This window comes from Primulina eburnea, chromosome 11 (assembly GCF_022965805.1).
Source record: "Primulina eburnea isolate SZY01 chromosome 11, ASM2296580v1, whole genome shotgun sequence".
Lineage (NCBI taxonomy): Eukaryota > Viridiplantae > Streptophyta > Magnoliopsida > Lamiales > Gesneriaceae > Primulina > Primulina eburnea.
Window position 1 is genome coordinate 1,751,138 of NC_133111.1, and position 26,783 is coordinate 1,777,920.

Genomic DNA, 26,783 nt, shown 5'->3' on the forward strand with positions numbered 1-26,783 from the left:
CGGACCGTTCCCTTCCCGTGCAGGCACTGCCTGCACGGGCAGGGTGAAATAATCCCCTGCACAATGGCTAAGGACCTAACACGTCAAAGTACAAATACAATAAAGCCACGCTCTCCAAATATATCTTGGCACGGTACCTTCAAAATATAATAAATAGGAACAAAAATTATTCTTGCTCAATTCCATTTTATACAAAAATATATATTTTACATTACAATTTACGGTATATGCACACACACAGTGGTCCAGAAACATTTTGGATTATCAAACGAGCTTGTCCATATCATAGCCACCAAACTAATCTCATACATGAAGCATAAGCTTAAAAACATTACCACGCGCGCATAACAAGCTCAAACCAGCGGATATGCTTTGTTCATAAATTTCATGAAAATAACGTTGCATCAGAAGATTAAAGAGCCACTAGAAATAAAAGCAAGAAACCTAAAAACAAGATCTATGCTTCAGCAACTGAGAAAATGGAATTTTTTGCTTCCCTTCCAGTCTATGGGAAATCTTATCTGCTGAGATTTGATAATCCGAAGATATTGGCAGACCAATGATTTTTATATTCATAAGAACTGCAGCCGGCATATATTATTGAGTGACAAAAGATGCGCTGCTCCGTGACAAAAGATGCGATGCTCCATGATCCATGATCCGCTCAGTTCAAGTCTCCGGTATGAAATGTGATTCACAGAATGAAAAGGTCCTTCATCATCAAACAGATATCACGGGGCGACTCTCTTAATATCCAATGTGCTTTTCAGAAAGAGAAGGTCCTTCGTGATCTAACAGATATCATGGCGACTCTCTTAATATCAAACATGCTTTTCGGAAAGAGAGGTCCTTCATGATCTAGCAGACATCATCACACGACCTTCTTAACTAGCGCCTTTTTGCTCTTTCACCTCCTTCTCTAGAAGTGATGCCCCCTTAAAGATTGTCAGCTGAAGATCCCTCGTGTACTTGAGCATCTGTTCAACAGAACAATATAAAAAGTTGACAACATTCAAGCAAACCACGCACACTGAAAACAAGTTGAATCAGGCTGAAATGCAAACTATGGCGAATATGACAAGTATAAAAACACGGCTTTAAAATATTGTAGAAACCATGATTTCCTAAAAAACATACTTCCAGTTAATATGCTGCCCCTCAGGGAACAGTTCAACACATATTCAGATCAGCAAAAGTAAAAGGAAATGCATGTGATAAAAAAAATCATAAACATAACAATTTTCATTTCAAAATTCAAACCGAGGAAAAAAGGCCAGCAATCAAATGAGCAAACGGAAAAAGTGAGGCCACAAAAAGTAAAGAGAATTAAAAAATGTGCTTACTTGCTCTTGGCTCGTCCTTGTGAAGCCAAGCTTCTTCGTCCACATGGGTTCAGCCTCCTCAGCAGCAGGGAGTACAATGTGTTTCACATTCATTGAATACAAAAACCCTTCAATGCATGAAAATAACGCTTGAAAAAAGCCCTACACATATAAGTAGTTGTCAGTGCAGGTTAACGGAAATCGGGTCTTCTTTAGATAACCAAGACACTCAACAACCACCTAGAGATAAAGAATAAAGCCCATACAGTATGATACCAAGGAATATTTCCAACAATTGCAATCAAATAAACAAAACAAAGAAAAAAATGCAAATCAAGGATATCAACTCAAGTTTCGTGGTTCAACAATAACATTCATCCGTATGGAATCCCCGCATTCTTCACATCAAACATGGCCTAAAAACTCTCTAAGGTAACTTTTTACAGATAAGAGACTTGCGTAATGGTGAGTTTTTAAGAAAACCTTTTCAGAATATGAAATGTAGGATGTAGGTAGTAAACGTTTGATTTTATTTTATGAATGACGCTTTATGCTTTAGATATGTCACTGACATCATGTAAGAATGTGTTGGATAATTCAATTTTTAATAGGTTCAGCCACATAAAAATTTGAAAACATACTTGATTGAGCTTGAATATAATATGACAATCAGTAAATTGATTCCAGAGAGATGAAAAGTTGAATAATGGTTTGTTTTTGCATCTGGGAAATATACTCATTTTCCCAAAAGGCGACCAAACATGGCCTTACCTTTCCTTGATTGTTTTTACTGGTAGCCACTAAAGGCAGTTCTGCAGCTTCTCGTCCAAATATTCTGAGAAGAGCAGCAGATATGACAACAGAACTGCACACAAATAGAAGTTCAAATGTTCATTTCTAACGGATAAAAAAGTAGCCTACTCGCAAAGCAAAAAACAATCACCCACGATTATTAAAAAAAGTGAGACTTACTTCACAATTAAAACTACACAATACATTCCACTAAATTCTTGGCCAGCTATATTCCTCCTGCATCAAAATTTTAATGTTTTCATTAACTTAAGAGTGAGAAAAACGGCAGATCCTGATGTAGGCCATAATCATACATATGCATACAGTTCAGAAACTGGAAAAATATCATAGGATGTTTACTTCTGAGATTTTTTCTAAAAAACCAATAATTAGTTATTTTACACACAATAGTTTCACATGTAAATCATCACTGATGCAAGATCCAATTATTATTTGCTCAATGGCATCAGGTAGTAATCTACCAGATCAATATCCAAGTGCACCAAAGTAAGTCATTGCAAACAATAAAGCACACTTTACAACGTTCAAAAAAGCCCCAACCTTTTAACAAATGGAGTCAAGGCTGTTGGCAACAAAATAATGGAGAAGAGACAACTCACCCGTAAACCATGACAGGGATGAGATCACGACCAGATTTGGCAACAATAGGATCAAAACATTCCTGAATAAACCATTCATAGAAAATGAAAAAAATGACTAGCAACAAAGTGGACAAAGATATTTTCCGAAAAGAACTTGGTACAGGTGCCAACAGCTGAACACTATTCACAACAAAGAAGTAGCACAAGTGATTCAACAGTTTTGCTATGCGAGTGATGATTCTTGCTGACTCAAGTGATGAGTAAATGTAAAAGTATAAAAAATTATGATTAACAGCATTATGTTAACATAATTCATATATAATATTCCTGAGTTGAAACTGCAGTGATTGCAGGACTATATACAATCTAGTTTAACACTTTTTTCCCAACGAAAACACTTAAAATTATGATCGACATCATATAATTAATATATTTTGTATATAATATTCATGAGTTTGAAACTGCCGCTATTGCAAGACCACATACGATCTACGTCTAACACCTTATCCAAATAATGCACTTACACGAAAGATAGCTGCAGCTTGGGAAAGCAGCAACAAATGCTCAGGTTGGCGACTTTTTCCACTCAAAATGTGCCATTGCAATGCAATGTTGTGTAGGCCTACAGCCGCATGCTTTCTAAATATTGCAGCAGACCCTGATGTTGGGATTACTTCAGGTCCGCTGGAAGCCAGTAACTGAAGCCTGCTAAAAATCTTGTCACAATCATCACAACAAAACCATTTATCTTTTGGTAGTTCCTGCAACAAGCAACACTAGTGAATAGCAGCGCGGATCAAAAAATCAATTTTTTTTTTACAAATAAAGCACAACTTACTTTCAGATCACACATCCCACGCTCACGCAAACAACCAACATGGTATTCCTTCTCACACTAGACAATGGGACCAAAAAGAATGTCAATCGCTAAAATAACAGACTTGAAACATCACAAAAACTGAATTAAATTCAAAATGATAAGAGTGAATGTTAAAAATCCAAAAAGATAGGAAAGCAAATACTTGATCACAAAGGATGACTGTCAGATCATCAAACTTAACAGCACTGAAGTCCTGGGACCTAGAGAATAAAGAAATATAAACTAATAAGTAAAAACATAAACAAATCAACAAGAGAAATCTTCACAAACAAGAATTACACACAAGAACAGAAACCATCTGCAACTCCTGCAACAGACCTGCAGACAACACAACCTCCCGTCTCCAATTCTGGTGCTTTATCAACTCTCGTTAGCCGAAGGATAATAGGTTTTGACTCCCTAGAAGTTTTGCTGCCAGGGCCAACTTTATCAATGCAGAAATTACAGTGCCAGTCATCTCCAGGGAGAGACTGCAAACCCAAACAAGCTGCAAGTGTGTGAGGAACAAGAGTCAGATTGTGATGATCACAATAGAAGTTGACATATGCAGGAGGGGCAAAAAATCACCAGTGTGAAAGGCTCGAGGACATCCATTGCATATAATAAGTTTGCCACCATCTCCGCATACAGCACACATATCATCACTGCCACTGGTGACAAGGCTTTGGCCATTTGCCAACATTAAGGCAATATCATGAAGTGTCAAGCCACTGGACGTGTAAATATGACGATAGCTGCAAGGTGCCAAAAAAATGTCGGCAACAGTTGAACAGAAAAAAAGATAAGTTGCGTTCTATAGTTACTTACGGTTGACGTTTTGCAGACCATCCGGCATGAGCCTCAAACTGGGAAGGACTAAGCTGAGACAAAAAAAATGAAAACGTATCAAAAATAAAAAGATGAAGTCAGGAGGCAGAAAGATAGCAAAGAGTATTTTCACCAGATGCAAATCATCAACAATAAAGAACATACACATTTGAAGATGGAAATTACCTCTGTGTTGCAACAACTACAGATTATACCATTTCCCTGCTTGTAACCCCCAAGAATGTGCTGTAAGGTAAAATATTTTGAATAGATGTCAACAGAGGCAGATAATAAACAACTGGGAAAATCAGACATCATTGGCTAAAACCAACCTTTCCTTTGGCATAATAAGCCAAATCAGTCCCATCAGGCAGTCCATTAGGCATGAAAAGTAATTTATGTAAATCATTGTCCCTATCACAAATTAGACACACAAAATCAAAGGTACTCCAATAATGGGTTCATTAGGTATAAAAAGTGAATTATGCACCGATTATTTGCGTTATATGTACACACACACACACAGAGAGACAGAGGTATTCTACCATAATGATAAAACCCCATAAAATTTAAAAAGAATACTTGCTACAAGATTGAGAAGAATATTTATAAAAGAAAAATAAGAGAACCTTTTTTTAGAGCCACCTTTGGTAGCTTTCTTCTTTTCCCAAACTGAGAAAGATTGATTGTTCCTTGGTCTGCACAAGAAACGCATGAGCATAGGGGAAAATAATTAACTAGAGAACAAGAGATACCAACAAAGAGAACAAACTTTTTAATCAGGCGCTTTTGCTCCACTGGTGCCTCTGTGTAACTTTGTTGATTGACGGGGGCCAGGTGATGGTAATTGCCTGAAGCAGAACAGGGCCCATCTTCAATTGGCTGACTGTTATGGTAGAAAATTTTAGAAAACGAGTAGAAAGCTAAATTCGACCGAAATTTTAAAAGTTGACACGTGACGATCAAAGTTCTGAATACACCAACAAAACTGACCAATTATTCAACACTAGCTGAGTTCACAAAGCATTAGTCAACAGAAACATGATTTTTCAGCTCGCATAACCAGAACATATTGAAACATATGCACCATCTTCTATTACCTTCCATTTTAATGGTTTTTCTCGAATACTCTATCATGTAAAGGAGCACTATTAACGAGAACGTGTATTCAGGAGAAGATTAATTTTTAAAAAATAAGGTACCTATTGATGAAGTCATTCTGGCAAAAAGGCTTACTCAGATAAGGACCATCTCCACAAGATACTGTATTTCTATATTGGAGATTTGCTGTCACAATTCAAGAAAATGTCAGAACACAAACGTTTGCATGTTCCATACAAACATAGATTACACCCAAAAACCTCAAACTTACACTACAGGCAGTAGACTACAATCCTCAAGTTACCAAATGACCTTCCTCTCCAAGAAAATTCTTTACAAAACATGAAAATGAGGCCCCCCTAAATGGATGCCAATTGACAATTGAAAAGTAAAACTCTACAGGGTTTAGGGATTTATCAAAGAAAGTAGACTGTTAAAATATCGTCTAGAACTCAGAAGCAGTAAAGAATAACCTTCATGATTAAATCTCAGCTCAACTACTATCCAAATCAAGACAGCTGTACACTCAAAGTTCGGACAAGTAAGTAAAGAGCCCTAGGCTTTCTCAAGCAAAAGATGAGGATAAATCTTGGCCTCAATCCAGGGTCCCAAAACATTTGCTAAAGCAAATGGCAGAGTAACTGCACCTGTACCACTGAAGTAACCAAAAACTCATACTTCCAGTTGTATGCAACCAATGCTGATTTCAATAATTCTCAGAGCAACTCGAACAGAAAAATAACTGAATGGATAAACATACGTATCAGATTTACCTTTCCAGACCTGGAAGTACTCCTCATTGAGAGAAGAACCGGCCACAGCTTTTAGCACTTCGTCTAGTGCACTAAGAGAGGCTGTTCTCAGCTCCTCAATTATGCTATAAATGGGCTTTCCATTCTCCAAATAAATGTGGTTGTTGGGGTGTCGAGTCTTGGTGCCAGCATGAAGTTCAAACTCATAGGCACTAACCAACTGTATCAATCATGTATTCATCATAATGAACTACAACATCGTGGCTGACACAAATAAATTAGCTTTTTAGGTTTTACTTACTTTAGAGAAATTGCAGAGGCAACAACCACATAAGTAGCCACAATCTTTAATTATGCCCGGAATCTCTTTCTGATAACCATAAAGAAACCAAAGTTCAGAGCCATAGTCGTAAGCCTCCAATGATCAAATTTGATTTGTAACAAAGTAAAATACTGAGATGTGACACACCTTCCCGGATATGGACACATACTTCACTCTGGCTCCTTCTAGAATTTTAGTAGACAAAAGCTTTTTAACATTCGTGGGGTAATTGTCCGGGATTATTTTTTTAGACATCTTAATTTCCCTGTTTGGGGCACATGACAATGGACTGGATGTGTCTACATACTCATTTCCGTCTAAGGTTTCATGAGTATTCAATGACCACTTGTGAGAGTGGGTACAGGTTGAAGGTTGAGCGGCAGACAAACATGAATGAATACCGTTATTATCCTCTTGAATCTCATTGTTAACCATGGATTTACCAGGAAAAGATGTTTTTCTATCATAATCCTCCTTTCGTTTGCTAAACTTGAATGTGATCTTTCTTATACCAGTGGTGCTAATATTTTTGGGAATCTCAATCGCAACACAAGATGTGGAAACTGGTTCCGAAGTGTATTTTTTAACATGCTTTTCCTTGCAAGAGTTTCCATCAGCACTGGAAGTTTGGGAGCGAGCAGAAGTAATCTCTCCACAACCACCAGGATCACTAGCGAGAACATCAAGTGGTTGGCTGCTAGAGGTTAAACTCGAAGTCAAACGCTTTGGGGAGGGATTTGGATTTGAAACCTCGGAATATACATCATCATTGGAGGTTTCTTCCACTTTATCCTTGGGACAATGATTTGACATGAAGCTATTCGCTGCTTCTTTCTCAATGGTAATACAGCAGTGCTCCAAGTCACCACTGTCCAGTACTCCGATCACATGATTCTCAGCACCGGGCTCCATTGCACTGGCATTCAACACTTCATTATGATCCGGTGTTTCACTATTCAAAGATTCTTTAACTGGACTTTTCACGCAATCAGACTCTTCAATATTTTGACTTTCACAAAATGGCTCCGGCAGACTACTAATCGGAACCCCAGTGCATCCCATTGCTCCCTGCACTTGTGTTTCAGAGCAAGGTTTAGATTTGGCCAAATCTGCAACATCCCTAGCATTAATTGTTCCTAACTCAAAATCATTGCAAACGTCCATCTCTTGGCATGCAACATGTTCCATTTTAGCATCAACGAGAACTTCTTCTGCCATATTCTTTTTACATGACTCTGTTTCAGAATTATACACATATGCAAGCCTCGCTTGATTGTTTATTTCCCTTGCACTACCCGTCACACAATCCACATCTGCCCCTCCGTCCATCATCAAGTACCCGACACCACTATCACAAAATCAATAATCAGACACAAATTGCATATTTTACACCAGTGGATTCAAATCCAAACGATACAACACTGAAGAAACCAAGCGCGTAAATTTTCATATAAATTTCATGCAGCTCCACCCCAATATTATGGATTAAATATTCATGGCAACAAACAACACGAGAATCACAGTTTTATTCAGTCAAACCAGTGGAAACCGATTGTTATAATCGAAAACAAGACCCCGATAGAAATACGAAAGTCCCACACACTTTATTCATAGATCCCCGAAGCATTGCCAAAACTCCAAATTCAAAACCCAAACCAAAAGTAACATTAAAAGCACAACAAAATCTAATAAATTCAATTAGAGATACCTGAAATCCAAATCAAAACCATTACATACCTCAAAAAATACACCCCCAGATCTAATTACAAGAAACATTTGGCGCAGAAACCTTCCATTTTCAAACGTACTTACCGATACAAAAGCACACAGAAAACAGATCTACAATCGATTCAAGAGAAGAAGGAAAAAGTGGAAAGGGATAAAGGAATGATTAGGGTTTTTGGCGATTGGTTTACTTTTCTGGTTACACGAAGAGAGCGGCAACATTAGAAAACGGAAAATTGGTTAGGCGGTGCTTATAAGGATATTTATAATTTATTATTTATTATTTTTATTAATTATTACACACACAAAAATGGAGCGAAATATGGAACCGTTGAACTGCTGGAAATTGATGGGTACGTATATATTTTTTTAAAAGAAAAAATAATTGATGATCTATTCCCGTAAGGATATTTTTTGGAGTGGGCTCGGTCCGAATGTCTTTTTTTCTAACACGTGGTGTAGCCATAGACAAGAGATCGATATGATATAATTTAAATAAGTAGTTCCACTAGTTGGATTGGTTCAACTGAAATATTATTAATTTTTGTACTCGAAAAAAAGCAAACTGGGAAAGACCATTGGCCTATGCCAAAATCATATATATGACTTGTGTAATATAGAACCTGGAATGAAGCAAACTCTCTTTTAGAAGAAAGAATTGGAAGAAGTTCGATATCAGTGTTCTTGCTATTATTCGATCCTCTCAAATATTGATGTTGGGTTGTCTCAAAATATCTTAATTCACTCAGATGGATTGATATTTAATTCATAAATTTTGAAATTACGACCGATGCACACTTTTTGTCAGATGGATTGATATTTAATTCATAAATTTTGAAATTACGACCAATGCACACTTTTTGTCAACAATGTTCTTGAAATAGCACAATTTTTGTCAAACAGCACTGTCAAGCGCATAGACGTCTCCCCCACAACCCTAAAAAAATCCAGTGCATAGAGGAGTTATTTAGGTGCTTCCTCTGTGCAACAGGGAGCTCTTAGGCGTGTCTCATGTGGCCTAGATTGTTCCATATCTCATTTAATTGGTTGGCGCCTTAACTCCCCTTTTAGAAACCTCAATTCCTCTCCGGCGCAATTGTTTAAGTTTTTCCTTAAGATCTTTTGCCTAATTCCATTAATTATGTTCTAAAATTTTCAACAATATGTCTTACGTACATGAATGAAATTAATACAAGAATGTACGTGATATCCAAATAGATGAGGAGATGTATCCTTTGGCTTTGAACTTTCTTCAACAGAATACTATCAGATTTATTATGATACGAAATGAACATGATGTCTTGAATTTTTTGACGGTTTGTATAAAAACAAAAAACAGTACCTACACGATAACATTGTTATATATCATTTTTTGTTTTCAAATTATGTTTTTTTGGTCGTAAAACACATCTTGACTTCTTAAGTATTTCGTTTGAAGCAGCTCGTCCTCATACTTACATTAGAGGTTCCTTTTAAAGAGTTTGCTATCATACTTTATTTTTTACAAGCCCAAAAACCATTAAAAGTACAATCTTATAATCATTATATTTTTAGGCAACAACACTCTTCGTCCTAAAAATGAGAAGTGAATAATTTTCAATTGCTAGCACAAGTTCTCATAACTTAGTTGTTCCATTGATCTAAGATCTTGAGCTCTACAATTAACAAAGTTGAGTTGTCATTATGAAAACTTTATTTTGTAGATTTTAAATTCATTTATCTTGATAAGTTATACATTCGATCTTCTTTCAAAGTTTTTTTTTATATATATAGCCAATCTGTTTAGATATCTTATGATTTCACTCAATCAAAAAATGATAACATGACTGGAGATCAAGTTTATCATATATTATGACTTCAAGGCACACGTCTAAAAAATATCATCGTTTATTCAATTTCATGTCGTACTTTAACATGGTATTTATTCCTTAAATAAGGCACCCCACACTTTGAATTATTTATAGGACTTTGTGACATTTTGAAGTCATATAAACTTTGAAATGTTTAGAACGTTATTAGTCTGAATTCTAAGCATTTAAACATATAAATCCCAATTCAATAATTTATCTCTTGCAAACTTGAATTTAAGCTAAATAATTTAAAAAATTCGAGACAAATATCTTCTATAATTATAAAATTTGAATTTAAGAGTACAACTTTGAAAATGCAAACTTAAGATTTTATATATTGTAAACTTGGATTTTAAGCACAATAGCTTAAAAAATTCGAATGTAAAATTAAATTATAAATAAAAAAATAAAAATGATGTAATTCATTTTCAGTTGTGAATGGTTTCTCCAACAATCTTTGGCTAAGCATAGCATTCATTAATAATTTTATCTCGAGTCCAAATCTTTATTTCAACCACTCTTTTTGCTTTATTTGAATGTGGATCCATACATTGATGTATAATCAAATGGTGCACTGTATATTCCTCAATTACTTCAAATAACATTTATTTGTTTGGTGTGTTTATTTTCAACATCATTCTTATATTCATCATAATCTACTAAGATTTCACATTTCATTTCATAAGATATACATCTCATATATTGCACAATCATCATCGAACATTGTGAAATTTTTTTTCCTATTTAAGGAGCCATATATCTTTCCAATAAATAGATCGAGACCATTTATATTTCAATGTATATGTCTCATTTGATTATGTAAATTTTAGACATGTAATTTATTATCTTTTTCAATCCACAATCCAAACTTAAGATCTTGAGACTCAATTTGATTTTATGTTTCTTTATGTTATAGAATTTTCTCAAATCAATACACAAAATGTTGAATTCTCGAACCAGGAACTATTTTTAATGGACTTCCTTAGATTCACTCGTTTGACATGATCTTTGTTATTCATAATTTACAATCTTTATATTTTGCACAATTAATAAACATATTCATAGTTTTTCAATCAAATGATTCGAAAGAACATCAAATTTAAGCATCGTATAAAAAAGAAGCAAATATAAATTTAAAATCTGATATTTGAAATTCAGAATTAAAAAATCGTCGTATTAACGTGAGACTTCATGATTTGAAGTTGTTCATGTTCATAGTCAACACATCTTCGTCTTAAAATTGTTGGTAGGGATTTTTTCAAAATAGGCTTGCAACCTGAAAACAACAAAAATCATAAATATATGTTAGCAAATTTAAAGTCGAGGCAAGAAAGAACTTTTTCCTTAGGAATAATTTACCTCGCATCTATTGCTCACAGGATATGACCATTGTCTTTCAAAATACAATGACTTCTAACTTGTGATAGTAGAACTACAAACCACAAGTTTATAACAAAAAATAAAAAATAAAATATTGAAGAAAACTCCCCTTTAAATTTTCATTCATTAAATATTAAAATTTCAACATTTATAACCTTTTTATTTATTTTTTTAAATCCAATATTAGAGTTAGGCCTCTTTCCTGATATCTAATAGAATAAGGTCTCTTTCAGTCTTTCTTGATATATATTGTAAGACAGTAAGAGTTCGGTACAGCTTAATTTATAATTAATATACATACAAATTATGTGTGATAATTTTAAAATTTTAGTACATTAAATCATAGCCAAAAAATCATTTGTTGAAATGAAATTGTATAATCACTATACATGACATTTTATTGCCGATACTTTTGTAGGAATAACATCCATGCATGTTTTCAAAAGCAAAATTTTTAAATACCTTAGTGTGTGTTTTTTTACGGCTCTATTCTTTATATTTCAACAGAATGCTATTTTTATTTCTTAAAACAAAACACACGAATCCATTTACTATATTTTCCTTTATAAAAAAATAATTCAGCAGTCAAAATGTCGTGTAAATTGACTGCCACATTAAAAAAGACAGTTACTAATCCAAATGATAATAATATAAGCATAATGGTTTTGTAACCAAAAAAATATTATAATATATATATATATATATATATATATATATATATATATATATAATTCCATTATTCCAATTTTTTTTTTAAATTAAATGGACTTTTTTCGGCCCCTACATATTCCCTCTTGGCATCAATTATATGTAATATTGAATCCCTATATATACCCAACCGGATCAACTTCTCTTTTCCCCAGCATTTCTCAACCTCAAACATCTTTCACCACGCCAATTTGCCCAATATCTGCTTTCGCCAAACAGAAAAGTGCATCGCATGTCTCAGAGAACCAACCGCCACCACCGGCGTCCTTCGCAGGGCGTCTTCGTGTTACCGGAGAACTTCTCCACCGCTCAGCCGGAGAGCAATGGTGGCGAAGACATCAATAATTCGATGCCGCCGCCTTCCGCTGCTCAAGCCAACCCAAACAAGAGAAGCGGAGGAATTTACCTGCCGCCTCAACCTCCTGCCTCGGTGGAAGAATTGCCGATGACTTCTGATCGTCCTCCTATTAAAGGATAAAGCAAAGAAAGCTTCAGCTCACATTCAACCATGCCGGGATTTAACTGAAATCAGTAGTTTGTATTTCGATCGTACGTGTGTTTTAAAATTATTATTTCATTTTCGGGATCCAACTTTGTTTACGGAGTTAGAGTGTTTTAATTAATTCCAACCTGTAGCATGTATTGTCGTCTTTGGTGTTTGTAATTTTAGCCGCTACTTTGTTCTTGCTATCCGACATAGACACTCTTCTTTTAAATTAATTGATATATAGATCACTTCAATTCGTATATATTCTTCCATCAAATCATGCTATACGTTTCATTTTGAAAAAGGAATAATAGAAATCGGAACTTATGTTTTTTTCCTCGTCTCAAATTTGAGAATTTTATATTAAATGAACGATAAGTTATGGACGAAATTGGCGGTATTATTTAGAAAAGAAAAAAAAAGATAAAAAAAACAAAAACAAAACAAAAAAAGGAATGTTAGAACTGATTTGAGGTGGAAGTTTGAGCAAAGCCTCCCAAAGTGATGTTTAGAAACCAAGCTGTTGGTCTCGAAATAATTGTAATTTGTGAAATTGACATGGAATTGAAATTTCTTACATTTCGCAACAAAACGGCTCAATTTAATTCCGGCAGTTGCGGAACAAATTAAACAGCTTCTCGACAGTCTTCGCTTGTGATTTTTGCGAAGTGTGGAATATCATTATTTGAAAATGACATCTGTGAGGCCCGGGGTGGGCGGAGGTTGATTGTCGGTGTCATGAGAGTGTACGGACAATGAGCGGTTCATGACATGCTTCTAAACTTAGAGAAAATGAATGAACCGATCTTACATGTGAAGAAGAGGGATTCTGAAACTGTTCAGGTATGAGACTGTGCAGTTGAGAGGGTTCAAAAGATTTGATATATACTACTCATATCATGAAGATACATATTTTTTCAGGAGCTCATCGCATAAGAACTCTAAATTTAAGCGTGCTTGACTTGAGGTAATTTTGGCTCAGTTTTGGGATGAGTGACCGCTGTGAAGTTTCCTAAAGTACGTGTGAGTGAAGACATAATCACGCTGAAAAGACACGTCTTGGTACAATGAGGACAATCGTCGAATATGAGACGTTACAACATCATTTCCAAAGACTTACATGTACTAAATTATAGGGGGCATAACAAAATCAACAAAGAAACAATCATACATCCGGAAAAAAAAAATTCAATTCCGAAGTTTGGTTCGACGTCTTATTCAAAAATTAGTTTTGCAAACAAAACTCACAATGGATCAATTAACCATAATTTCCTCTCAAAAAAAGTTGGTCGAGCTATGTTGTTGGAAGTCTGTTGCCCAACCAAAAATGGCCTAAGATTCGTGATTTACATAAAAACTAAATTTTATATTTTGATTTCATCCAATTAGTTTACCAGTAAATTCGATTAAATTATATTCTATAATTAGTTTACCAGTAAATTCGACTTAAATTATATTCTATAAGATACGTAGATATTTTCTTTTGAACTTCCCAACCACCGTCAAAGAGACTTTAAGTCAGCTTTAATTCCTTTCATCGCAATCTGAAAATTATTAAAAGGGTCAAAGAAATCGTGAAGACCAGCCACCTGTCCCCTTTTTTTAGGCACGGAATTTAAGAAATGCATGTGACACAACATAATTGTTCGGATCCATTCACGCACTTTGTCGCAGACGCATCATTCACAGAGACTTCGAGCTTCTCATTATATGATCACTAAATTTAAAAAAAAAAATATGATTTTTTAATTTTTTAAATTATTAATTAATAAAAAATAATATAATTTCATCATACCAATAAAAAGTTATATTCAAAAAATATAGCCTTTTTTAAATAAAAAAATAAGGGTAATCTCAATTACACTCGACACTTCTTCTGAATTGAATTTTTAGTCTAGTAACATTAACTGAAGCTAAGGGAGCACAGGGCAAATATACATTAGCATGTGGCGGCATCATGCTGCGGCCAATTATTATGGCAAATCGAAATATGCCGACAAGTTCATGTATGACTTTTAGCGAGAAGACAAAATTACGAGACATTTCCTGGACATGTGGCTTAATTAATATTATTTTATTTTATTTTATAACGCGACTCCTCGACAATTTGATTTGAAAGCAATGCAACATACAAAATTAATATTTTCTTCGACATTATGATAATATGGCGTGCTGCTTTGAATGGAAGAGGGGAAGATAGCACTTTTCGGTTCTTATTATTTGAATTCTGATCAAGGGTTGAACCAATATCTTTCCAAGTATTGAGAATCATGGAACACATAAAAATGAAATCTCATTAAATCATCAAATTATATTTCATTATACCACTGTAAATGAATATTGTACCATCACTTACCAAAGTATTATTTTGTAGAGTATGTCTCATGTGAGACCGTCTGATATGAGACGGGTCAACCCTACCTATATTTACAATAAAAAGTAATATTCTTAGCATAAAAAGTAATATTTTTTCATCCATCTCACAAATACGACCCGTGAGACCGTCTCACACAAGTTTTTGCCTATTTTGTTAGATGAAAATCTTATTTGGGTCATTCGTGAAAAAATATTATTTTTTATGCTAAAAGTATTACTTTTTATTGTGAATATCGGTATGGTTGACATGTCTCATAAATAAAGATTCGTGAGACCTACTCATCATCATTGTATGTTTGTGAAATTTACATGAATTCATTTATTATATTACATGAATTTATAGTTTTATATTTCAATTCATTTCAGTTTCACTCGTTTCACTTCATTTAGTTACACCTTTGACAATCCCATCTCAATTTCAAGCAAATTATTTTCAAAATATCAACGTGCAACTTATTTAATAGAATATGCTAAAATTTAATAGAGTCCATACATACCCTCGTATCCCTCATAATTCTATATTTTTCTTAATTTTTAAATTTCAGTTCCTATTACGATTATATAATGCTTTATTTATGACTCATAATTTAAATAAATCAAAAAATTGTGTGAGACAATTTCACGGGTCGTATTTTGTGAGACGAATCTCTTATTTGGTCATCTATGAAAAAAATATTTCTTTTTATGCTAAGAATATTACTTTATATTATGAATATCGGTATGATTGACTCGTCTCACAGATAAAGCTCGTGAGACCGTCTCACAAAAAAACCTACCTTTTACATAATTATTAGTAATCATGTCACGGGGTCTCAAATATACACTCCTAAATAGTCACATCTTCTAATTATGAGACTGCTTAAATAGTTTTTTTCGTGTCCCTTCACTTTATTTGTTTGTTCTTAAACCACGCCTTATGTCCCGATTCCATCTCTTTATCCTATTAAATTTTGTAAATTTCAAATTTAATGACATTAATTTAAATTATGTGGTGTCATATAAAACTTCCAACGTCGATAAATCATGCGGAAGGGTTTTGAATAACAGTAAGCAAGCAAACGAGGTAAAACCAGAAACAAAACAAAAAAAAAAAATTGTAAATGCAAGCATTCGATAGCTATCGACTACAAATCCGTCGATTTTAAATTCATTTGATTTTTTGGATGAATTTATATTGGATTGATTTCAAATTAATTCATTGTTAATTTATGTAGAAACAATGTTAATTATTATAGATTTAGAGTATACTCAAATCTTTCTCCAAATCAAATCATTTCTTCTGAACAAAATTCTCTTATCCAAACACGACCTATAATGAGTTTAGGTAAATCATTTTTATTTATCTAAATTGTTATTATTTGGGTTTAAATAGAAAATATGAAATTAAACAAATCAGAAAACTGTCAGTTTGAGGGCCAAAAAAATCTCCCCCCAATTTCGAACTAGCAGTTGATGAGAGATAGTGACGAGCTTATCTTCACCTATTTGAATTTTTTTTTTAAATTTTAATATTTAAACAAATCTAATTTTGTGGGAAAATGATAATATCGGCGTTGTCTCCATCTCAATTGAACTACGCAATAAAATAGAAATGGTAAAAAAAAGTATTATTCCACGAAGATCGATGCATGCAAAGGAGATGATTTCCAATTTTTGGAACTCCGTCATAGACAACTACTTCTCGCATCCGAGGTGGGAGCTGCTGCTCTACGTAGCCATGTGGACGGCCATCTTAACGGCAACGGTGGCCGCGGCCTCGTTGTCGCCGGAGTTTGCTTTTATTTCAGCCGCCGAACCATCGTCTTCCTCGTCTAGAGCTTACTGCGCCGTGGAGGGCTCCTATAGACTGCCGTTGGATTCTCCGACTGATAATATTTGCATCCCGGGTCAGCTAATCAAGCGATCTTTGCTAGATTTCATTATCCCGCCTGTGTTCGCGGCCATTATGGTGGTCGGCTCGGCTTGTCTGCTTGCAGGCGTGGGATTGTGGGAGGACGACGAAGATCTGGAATATTGATCCCAGTTGGAATTAGGGTTTTTGTTTGTTTTTAATTAATTTGAAGACTCCAAATTTGGGGAATATTTGAGGGAATAACTGTGCATTGAATGAATTCTTTCGAATCTACAGTTGTTTATTTAGTATCTCTAATCTCAAACTTTTATCTGTTATTCAAATGCAAATGATTATGATCATCCATATTCTCTTCTCATTATCGTTTACATGATCGATCTGTGTTGCATTCAATAAACAATGGCAAAAACTCGTGTGAAACAGTCTCACGGGTCGTATTTTTGAGACGGATCTCTTATTTGGGTCATCCATGAAAAAGTATAATTTTTTATGCTAAGAGTATTGCTTTTTATTGTGAATATGGGTAGGTTTGACCCGTCTCACAGATTAAGATCCGCGAGACGGGTCTCACATGAGACTCACTCATAAACAATAACATATTTAACAAAATGACTCGCAAATGATATTTCAAATTAATTATCATAATTAAAAAGTTTGAAATATCCAGTACCATATATTATATGAATGATGGATCAATTACGTAATCATATATAATTAAAACATTGGTTTTCAATTTTGAGCTGCATTGATAATCTTGTTGCTGAAGTCCCAAAGCCTCTCGGCCAAGATTTCATCCCGGGCATATGTGCTAGGTTTGAACTCGTTGCAATCAGCTAAATATTTTCCCGTCACACCTTCCATGCTCGGGTGAAGCGCCGCATAGCATGTCGTGGCCGCCCCCTGATTAAAATCAGCATCCAAAATCCGTGAATTATTTGATTCACGAGATTTTGACATATGTTCAAATAATAATTTGATAAAATAAAAAAAAATATGAGATTAAAAATGTGATAAAATAAAAGATTTTGATACCTGTGGAACATTCTTCCATAGGATGCAGGTGAAAAACTTCAAGATTTCTGCATCAAATTGTAAAAACAAAAAATTAGAAATCAAAGGCACATGAAAGGGAAAAAAAATCAAATCAGCTGTGAGATTTTATTATTAGTACTCACTCATAAAAACTCCAGAATATTTGAAGAGATTTGTCATGATTAATCCTGGGTGCACTGAATTCACTGTTACACTTGCTCCCTCAGCCTTAAATCGAAAATTAAAAATATAAATATTAGTAATCCTACATACTTTTATAAATATATTAATATAAGGAAGAATAAATTAATTAATCTGGAAAACTTCGAAAGATTAATTGTATACCTGTAAGCGACGTGATAGCTCGGACGCATGCAAAATATTGGCCAACTTGGATTGTCCATATGCCCTCTTGTCACAATAACTAATTTGGAACAAATAAATTTATCAAAATTTTTTTTACTATGTGATATGATACATAGTGACTTATATATGTCCAATGATGGATGCATTAAATTATAAATTTAAGTTGTGATGATTTGTAGCTGATCTGACACTAACGTCATAAGTTTACGACGAGTTCTAAGTTCGAGATCCAATTGTAGCATTTCAACTGAAAAATAAGTTTTTAAATTATAAGTACGTACCTGCGTTTATCGTTAATGTTTTCGAATTTAATCCCCCTGTTGTAAGTGTGGATATGTGCTACCGACGACAGATTCACTATTCTACCCTCGATCCCGGTAGATTTTGCTGTCTTTTTTATCTTCTCCAGGAGAAGGTTTGTCAAGTAGAAATGACCTAGATACAACAATATATATACATCCATGTCAAAATCGATAAACCAAGTACCGTCGTCGCCTTCTTAAATAAAAATATATATGAAGCTAGAGTGGAAATATAAGATTTAACCTAGATGATTTGTCGCAAATTGTATCTCGAATCCATCTTCGGATAGTCCATAGGGACAGAACATGATCCCAGCGTTATTTCTGAAAACAAGAAACATGTTTATTTTTCCTCGTCAAAATCAACAAATGACGTCAAACGATATACGTACATTAAGATGTTGAGAGGAAGGTTGAGGGCTATGAAATTTTGAGCAAAGGATTTGATTGATTTAAGAGAGGCGAGGTCGAGTTTCATGATGTGTATCTTGGCCTTTTCATTGTCTTGAAGAATCAGTTGTTTTGCTTCATTTGCTGCTTCCATGTTTCTTGCTCCAATTATTACACGCGCATTTCTTAGTGCTAGAACTCTTGCCGTCTCCAGCCCTATTCCACTTGCACCGCCTACCATACAAAATATCTAATATGAACACAGTTCGAAAAAACAGATGCAAGAATTTGAAACGTTTCTCAATATCAAATTTCATGTGCAAAATAAGACCGGTTCCACAATGAGCTTATTATAAATATTTCATAAGAATTTACATATTTGATCAAACTATACCCTTTAAAACTTACCTTTTAAATCATTTGAACAAATAAATTATAGGGGAAAATAATTGAGAGAGAGAGAAGAAACAAATCAGATTCTATATATATATAATCTGAAAAATAAAATTTATCATAATTTTGTCTAAAAAAAAATTTAACAAATGACACGGAAATTAACCAACTGGGCGTACAAAATTAGAAGCGTTTATGGAGCAAACTCTCTCATATGTATCCATCAAATATAAGTTGCGGCAAATAGGGGGAACTTGTCTCGTGGTCCAACTCCAACCATACAAATAAATGGTCGTGCATGTGATTAATAATTTATTTTATTGCCTCCACGTACATCCCTTCAACTGCCACGAAGCTCTACGTACCTACAGTCTTAACTAGTTCTAATTACGTGCCTACTTTCTTTCTTTATTTCTTTCTTTTTTTTACGACACATTTAATGGCAATCTTTCAAGTATATTAGGTAAATCATCGTATTAATATAGTAATCTATAAATTATATTAATTTAAAAAATCGTATTGAGAAACTCTTGTGAAACATATTCCTTCAAAAAAATATTGATAAAATATCAAAATCAAGATTGTTATTTTTGTAGTACCTATATTTCAACCTATTGACCCGAAAGAGAGTGTGTGTGTGTGTATATATATATATATAGTTACGTAATTGAAGAATGAGGGATGAAAAGAAACGGTTTCAACTAAAATATTAAATGAAATCAAAGGGCGTACCAAAGAAATTAAATATAACAATTCTCAAGCATTTATACGACAAAGTAACTTGAAATTTTCTTCTTCTACGTACCGGATTAAAAGAAATAAGAAAAAAAAATTCAAGCAAATTAACCAAATAATTAGAGTCGAATAAGAAAATAAAAAATTGGCTATATGTGATCGATCGCGAGATTGAAAAAGTTGTGTTGTAGTTAAAGTTCTGTAAAGTTCCACTTTTTCGGATCCTTGAAACCAGACCCGAACTCGTGCATGTTCCTATTTTATAAATACAAACTGAAAATGATTTTGCTATAATTCCATGTACGTAGAAGATATATATATATCTTGGTTCGTAGTTAATTACATTGCTCGAGTAAATAAATGATAATAATAATAAAAAAATCAACCGAACCTGTAATTATGGCAGTAAGCTTTGAGGCATCGATTCCTTGAGTAACCTGCTCAGCAGTTGAAGCTGATCCGAAACCGCTGGGCCCTGGAATTCCCGTGATCAACCTAAACATTTTCTTGAGAAATTTTATCACGGCTCGATCGATAGTACGCAGGAAAATCAGAAGGAGATATACGTACGTGGAGAGATGTATATTTCAACTTGGGAAGAAAATGTGAAACAAAGGGTCAGATTTATAGAGGCTAGAGGAGAGCAGCAACAATGAATGAGATGGTTGAATCAAGAAGAACAAGTAGTAGTGGTGAAGGAAATAGTGGGGGAGTTATTTGGGATGTAGACCAGGTATGGGTAAGAAATTGGATTAGCACAGAATCAGCAACGCAGGTATTTAATGAGGTAAATGGTTTCAGCCACCCACTCATCAACCAATCTTTGGTTCACGGGAATTTCCTATTTACTTGTACACACGCGGCTTTGGTTGAAGGAGTCAACTTGATATTAAATTGTTGAAAAGGGTCAAACTTGCATTCAGTGATCATTAAGATGATCTTTGAGAAAAAAAAAATTTGTGTTTGTGGCGTGGGGGTTGAAGCTTTTCTAACAATTTTATTATCACTATTATAATTTTTACTGCTGACAGCAAAAACTATAATTATTACTTTTTTTATAAAAAAAAAAAAACAATAGCTCGTGAGAACCATGATTTTTGGATTTTTGGGTATGTAGTTATTTATTTAAATATATGCATTTATAATGTATATGAATTTATTTTTGAGTTATGGTATTATTGTAAAAATAATACATCCGAAAATAATAAATAATACATGATATTTGAAATTTCAAGTCAATAAATATATGAAATGCGAAACCAAGTACAAGGCATGTATTAATTTCAAAAATCACGGCTGTGATATTAATCAAAATTGAAAAAAAATATTACATACAAGACAATTTTTCTCAACAAAAAAGCTAACAAATTTCAGTGCAGTCTAAATACAATATGAATTTATGCAAGAAAATATTCTACATTCAACCATTTAGTACCCAACATCAAATTTTCGAAAATTAAGGATACGTGCTGAATGAGTTTTGCCAAGTATGGTGTGATATATGTTTGGAAGAAACATTTCGAAATTGTGGAAGAATTATATCAAAATTATGGGCAAAAAAATATCAACCGAATTATGGTAAGATTTGAACCTCACCTCTATAAATACCACTACCCATTCTCAAAAATTATACCTTCAAATTCACTCTATATTTCGAAAAATTCTCTCTCAAGCGCTGCAGCATTTTCAAAGATTTTGCAATGCGAAGTTCTAAAGATTTTTTGAGTGATATGTTTAGGCCAAGGTTCTGTCCAAATCCGATTTTCGTCGTTCATAATACACTAACATATATTTTGAACATCATATCCAAAATTCAACCAAATCCAATAGTTAGTTTCCATATATAGTTTTTGCAAGAAAACTACTCAAATTTTAGGCGACAACAGCTACGATTTTTCATCCATAAACAGGTCAAAATGAATATAAGACTAGATCTCCACTGTTCATAATTTAGTTGAGCCCAATCCAACAGTACAATAAGTCGCAAAATTTTTTGCAAAACTTGTGGTCGAAGTGCGGCTACGTTTTCGAAGTGTCGTGTGTGTGATTCTTCTGTGGTTTCGGATTATTCAAACAATATTAAGGTAAGTGAGTCAGTTTTAAAACTATTTATTTTGTTTATGACTTTGTTCGTTTTTAGAAGTTTTTGTCGAACATTATTCTTTTTTTTTGTGATATGATACCTTATGTTTTTTACATTGTGGAGATTCAACTGGATATGTGTGAAATCCCAACATGTGATAGGATTATACCCTTTACACATTGGGATTATAACCGTTATATGACATCATTCTCTTAGAAGAGTAAAAATTAGAAAATAGTATCAGTAAACCATAGAAAATAGATAAATCTCAATGTCTAGGCCAAACTGTGCTTACGTTTATGTTTATGTTATACGAAATATGCTAGGTATGATATGTTATTTCGAATATCATGTGTTTTGATATGTAGTTGATCGAACGACTCTTACTTGCTGAGTGACGACTATATGACTCATCACTTACTCTATCATCTTCTCAGACAAGTCAAAAAAAGAAATCGAGGAAGAAGAACACGACCGATTTTGGGCTGGTAATAAGATGAATCAAGAATTTTATTTTTCACTTATATAAATATTTTGATATCCATTATAAATGCTTTCGTATTTTTTTATCGTTTTAAATGTTACAATTTACATGTAATCATCGTCCGTGATTCTTACTGACTCAACTTGGATTCTAATTTTCCGCAACTTGTTTTTTTTAAAAAAAAAAAACCGCAAGTTCTCGATATATATCAATCAAGTCTGGAAAAACAAACTATTTATTGACCTAATAAATAGTTGACTATATTAAATTTTCAACAGTATGGTCCACTGTACGATAATATATATATATTATACATGTTCGTTAGATACATGTATACGACAAAGGCAACACCAGGCTTCGTCCGACATATATATATATATATATATATATATATATATATATATATATATATAATTTATTGTGGAAATAAGGATGGGAGTCAGCGGTGTCAACTGTACGTATTCATACTAAGAATGGCAAAGACAATTTAATGATCTGCCGTGTTCTCGAGGTTATGACAGTTGGCAGCTGCCAGATTACCTTGTGTTTGAACAGGCTTTTCCCTCAAAATTAAGAAACCGTGATGCTTCTCCAGTTATTTTCGGTTAGGCCGACTTATTTGTCCAAGTTTTCATTTTTATTTAAGTTTTTTTGGATTTGATCGTTCTTTTCATCTGAAAACATTAATTATTTGAAATAGATAATTTTTCAAGCGACAAAAACACATTTTTTTATTACACACAGTAAAACTTATATACACAAAAAATAGATAAATTTTGTCTTTTATTTTAAATATTTGATGTTTTCTTTAATTTTCTTATTTATTTTTATTAAATAGATTTTTTATTGTGTATAACATAAACTTTGTTTTTGTCATATGAGTTATGTAAGAAAGAGTAGGTCTCTTGTGATACGGTCTCACGAATTTTTATATGTGATACGGGTCAATCCTACCGACATTCAAAATCAAAATAATAATTTTAGCATAAAAAGTAATATTTTTTCATGCATGACCCAAATAAGAGATATTTTTCACAAAATACCACCCGTGAGACCGTCTTACACAAGTTGTTGTCTTAAATTTCGATGAGTTTAATGAATTCATACAAAAAAAATAGATATTTGACGAAACCAAATTTGATAAATTATATGATTAAAATTTAAAATAATTACATGACTAAAATTATAATTTTTTACTATATTGTGTGATACCTACAAGGAATTGGTTGTAATAGGGGGGAAAGGGGGCCTTTTTGTGGTTGGATAATAAAAACACAACTTTAAGAAATTTAATGAAAGCCAATCACCAATACGTTTCTTGCCATCTATTTTTAATGAAGAAATGGGACGCGTTGAATACGTCTCGGGCTATATTTATTCCTGACACCGTCAAAATACTTGCGTGGAGACAGAGGAATCGACACTGATTGAGTCGAGCTAAAATCATATTAATTTCTCAAAAGTGGGCTTTGCCCAACCCACAATTAACTTCTGAGTGTTCCTTTGTAAAAAAATCTATTGGGCTCTACGAATTGAAATTTATAACTTTGAATTTGGGAACGACATGAGGTTGTATCATTATTTAAAAAACCTAATAAAAAACTATTTAGATATCAATATGGTTTTTAGATCATGATTAGTTTAAGAAGTATAACAAGGGAGAAAATAAACATTGAGATTGAATTATTAAATATAATTATAAGAAATGGTGAGAGACTACACTGCAATTTTGATATATGAATTCAAAAAATAAATAGAACAAATTCAAGTAGAAATTGAATATAGAACTTGATGCCTGAGAAACAAAGATTCTGTATGATGAACTACATGTGCTTTATTAATATAACAAAGACTAACGTCTAGGCGCTAGGTTTTTCATTTTAGCCTAAATTAGCCTGCATAGACGTTTTTTTTATAGCATAAATATCTAATTCTTTTTGTTTATTTTAATATTTCTCTAATAATTTCTCTTCATCGAATTCAAATACAAAATGCATGGCAAATTTCTCATTTTCATATGATACAAATTGATGGACAAATATATCAAATAATATTTTTTAAAAAATTAAAATTAAAATATTATATATTAATCTAGGCAGTCACCTAAACGATGATGAGGCGGCATATTAATGTAATAACACTCACCTAAACCGGAAGCAGTGATAGATGCTACTACAAAACTTCGTAAGAAGATATCTCGAGAAATTTATGACGATAAGATTATGTCTAAACAACTACAAAACTTCATAAGAAAATATCTCGAGAAATCTATGACGATAAGATTATGTCTAAACAAGCAAATCGGTGTTTTACAACCAATCACAAGTTACATGTTTTGACGTAGTATGAATACCGTAAATTATGATCAAAGATTTTTTATCAACCGTTATCCACTTAGATTTCTATTGAAACTTTTTTTAAATATAAGAGCTAAGTATCTTCTCACGAATTAGATGTATCAATTATCTGAAAATCAGGGCGGTTGACGACCGCCTAGACGGTCATTGATGAGCCTACAGCTGCTGCCATCACTTATGGTCTTTGACAAGAAGTCTACCAGTGTTGGTGTTTTGATTTTTGATCTTGGTGGCGGGACATTTGATGTTTCTCTGTTGACTGTTTGAGGAGGGAATTTTTGAAGTGAAAGCCACTCCTGGTGACGCTCATCTTGGAGGCGAAGATTTTGATAAACGGATGGTGAATCACTTTGTTCAGGAATTTAAGAGAGAGAACAAAAAGGATATAACTGGTAATGCTCGGGCTTTTTGACGATTGAGGACAGCTTGTGAGCGAGCGAAGAGGACTCTATCGACCGCACAAACCACCATAGAAATTGACTCATTATATGAGGGTATTGACTTCTACTCCAGCATCACACGTGCTAGGTTCAAGGAGCTCAACATGAACCTGTTCAGAAAATGTATGGAGCCCGTTGAGAAGTGTCTTAGGGACGCTGAAATGGATAAAAGCTCTGTTCGTGATGTTGTCCTTATTGGTGGTTTCAACCAGAATTCCGAAGGTTCAACAATTGTTGCAAGACTTCTTCAATAGGAAAGAGCTGTGCAAGAGTATTAATCCGGATGAGGCTGTTGCTTATGGTGCGGCTGTCCAAGCTGCCATTTTAAGTGGTGAGGGTGGCGAGAAGGTTCAGGATCATTTGCTTCTTGATGTCACCCGTCTCTCCCTCATTCTCGAAACTGCTGGTGGTGTCATGACTGTGTTGATCCCAAGAAATACAATGATCCCCACCAAGAAAGAGCAGGTTTTCTCCACCTACTGGGACAACGGACCTGGTGCGTTGATTCAAGTCTATGAAGGGGAGAGAACGAGGACGAGAGATAACAACCTGCTCGGGAAATTCGAGCTCTCTAACATTCCTCCAGCCCCTAGGTGAGTTCCCGAAATCACCGTTTGCTTTGACATTGATGCCAATGGTATTCTCAATGTTTCAGCCGAAGAATAGACCAGAGGGCAGAAAAACTAAATAACAATCACCAACGACAAGGGTAGACTCTCCAAGGATGAAATTGAGAAGTTGGTTCAAGAAGCAGAAAAGTACAGATCTGAAGATGAGGAGCACAAGAAGAAGGTCGAAGCTAGGAACACCTTGGAGAACTATGCATATTGTTAGAAAAATGAGTTTTGTACTCAATAAAATAATTTGAACGAGTTACAGAGCGAACGAAAATATTTCTCGATTACCAATAGGAGTGAATGAGAAATTAATGAAGTTCAAATTTTATCGAATGAAAAGATTGAATCGAAAGATTATATATACATATATATTATTATATTGTAATATTATATATAATATATATATTTTTTTAAAAAAAAACATTATTGAAATCACACGGCCATTGGCCGTGTGATTTCATGAATTCAATTCGGCCATGTCTTTTGTATTGAAATGATGTCTCCAAAAGACATGTCTTTTGATTCAAGACTTTTCATTTTCTATAAATACATCTACCCTCATTTGCATTGATTGTACTATTTTTCTTCTTCTTCTTTTCTCTTAAGTTTAATTCTTTATGCGAATTTT

General features: G+C 33.8%; 3 protein-coding genes across 4 annotated transcripts; 1 reads left to right on the forward strand and 2 right to left on the reverse strand.

The window, feature by feature from the left end:
* Positions 1-261: 261 nt before the first annotated feature.
* LOC140804143 (uncharacterized) lies at positions 262-8,547 on the reverse strand. 2 transcript variants are annotated; one of them, XM_073159971.1, is made up of 20 exons: positions 8,391-8,547; positions 6,726-7,926; positions 6,558-6,626; positions 6,278-6,476; positions 5,606-5,690; positions 5,176-5,289; positions 5,033-5,101; positions 4,736-4,817; positions 4,590-4,649; positions 4,404-4,456; positions 4,164-4,330; positions 3,915-4,083; positions 3,739-3,796; positions 3,555-3,611; positions 3,241-3,477; positions 2,735-2,796; positions 2,295-2,351; positions 2,094-2,187; positions 1,344-1,484; positions 262-977 (listed from the first exon to the last, which is right to left on the reverse strand). In XM_073159971.1, the coding sequence occupies exons 2-20, from the start codon at positions 7,908-7,910 to the stop codon at positions 885-887; spliced, it is 3,051 nt and encodes a 1,016-aa protein (XP_073016072.1). In that variant the 5' UTR covers positions 7,911-7,926; positions 8,391-8,547; the 3' UTR covers positions 262-884. The 2 variants fall into 2 exon arrangements, with proteins under 2 accessions (XP_073016072.1, XP_073016071.1); XM_073159970.1 differs by having other exon boundaries at positions 8,316-8,544.
* An 8,097-nt stretch (positions 8,548-16,644) lies between these two features.
* Positions 16,645-17,452, forward strand: LOC140805162 (uncharacterized). The gene has a single exon (XM_073161375.1). It carries the CDS (start codon positions 16,696-16,698, stop codon positions 17,119-17,121), a length of 426 nt encoding a protein of 141 aa, XP_073017476.1. The 5' UTR covers positions 16,645-16,695; the 3' UTR covers positions 17,122-17,452.
* A 109-nt stretch (positions 17,453-17,561) lies between these two features.
* On the reverse strand, positions 17,562-20,921 carry LOC140805161 (short-chain dehydrogenase TIC 32 B, chloroplastic-like). The gene is made up of 8 exons (XM_073161374.1): positions 20,566-20,921; positions 19,049-19,280; positions 18,901-18,980; positions 18,636-18,789; positions 18,334-18,412; positions 18,132-18,216; positions 17,989-18,035; positions 17,562-17,856 (listed from the first exon to the last, which is right to left on the reverse strand). Exons 1-8 carry the CDS (start codon positions 20,675-20,677, stop codon positions 17,686-17,688), a joined length of 960 nt encoding a protein of 319 aa, XP_073017475.1. The 5' UTR covers positions 20,678-20,921; the 3' UTR covers positions 17,562-17,685.
* Between the last annotated feature and the right edge of the window lie 5,862 nt (positions 20,922-26,783).

Excerpts from the sequence above, each read along its gene's own strand:
- LOC140805161 (XM_073161374.1), bottom strand. The coding sequence starts at position 20,677 with ATGTTTAGGTTGATCACGGGAATTCCAGGGCCCAGCGGTTTCGGATCA. Across the intron at positions 18,790-18,900 it reads ATTTGCGACAAATCATCTAG|GTCATTTCTACTTGACAAAC; the intron begins GTTAAATCTTAT and ends TGTTGTATCTAG. Across the intron at positions 17,857-17,988 it reads TATGGAAGAATGTTCCACAG|GGGGCGGCCACGACATGCTA; the intron begins GTATCAAAATCT and ends GATTTTAATCAG.
- LOC140804143 (XM_073159971.1), bottom strand. The coding sequence starts at position 7,910 with ATGATGGACGGAGGGGCAGATGTGGATTGTGTGACGGGTAGTGCAAGG. Across the intron at positions 4,457-4,589 it reads GTAGTTGTTGCAACACAGAG|CTTAGTCCTTCCCAGTTTGA; the intron begins GTAATTTCCATC and ends TTTTTGTCTCAG. Across the intron at positions 4,331-4,403 it reads TGGTCTGCAAAACGTCAACC|CTATCGTCATATTTACACGT; the intron begins GTAAGTAACTAT and ends GGCACCTTGCAG.
- LOC140805162 (XM_073161375.1), top strand. The coding sequence starts at position 16,696 with ATGGTAAAAAAAAGTATTATTCCACGAAGATCGATGCATGCAAAGGAG.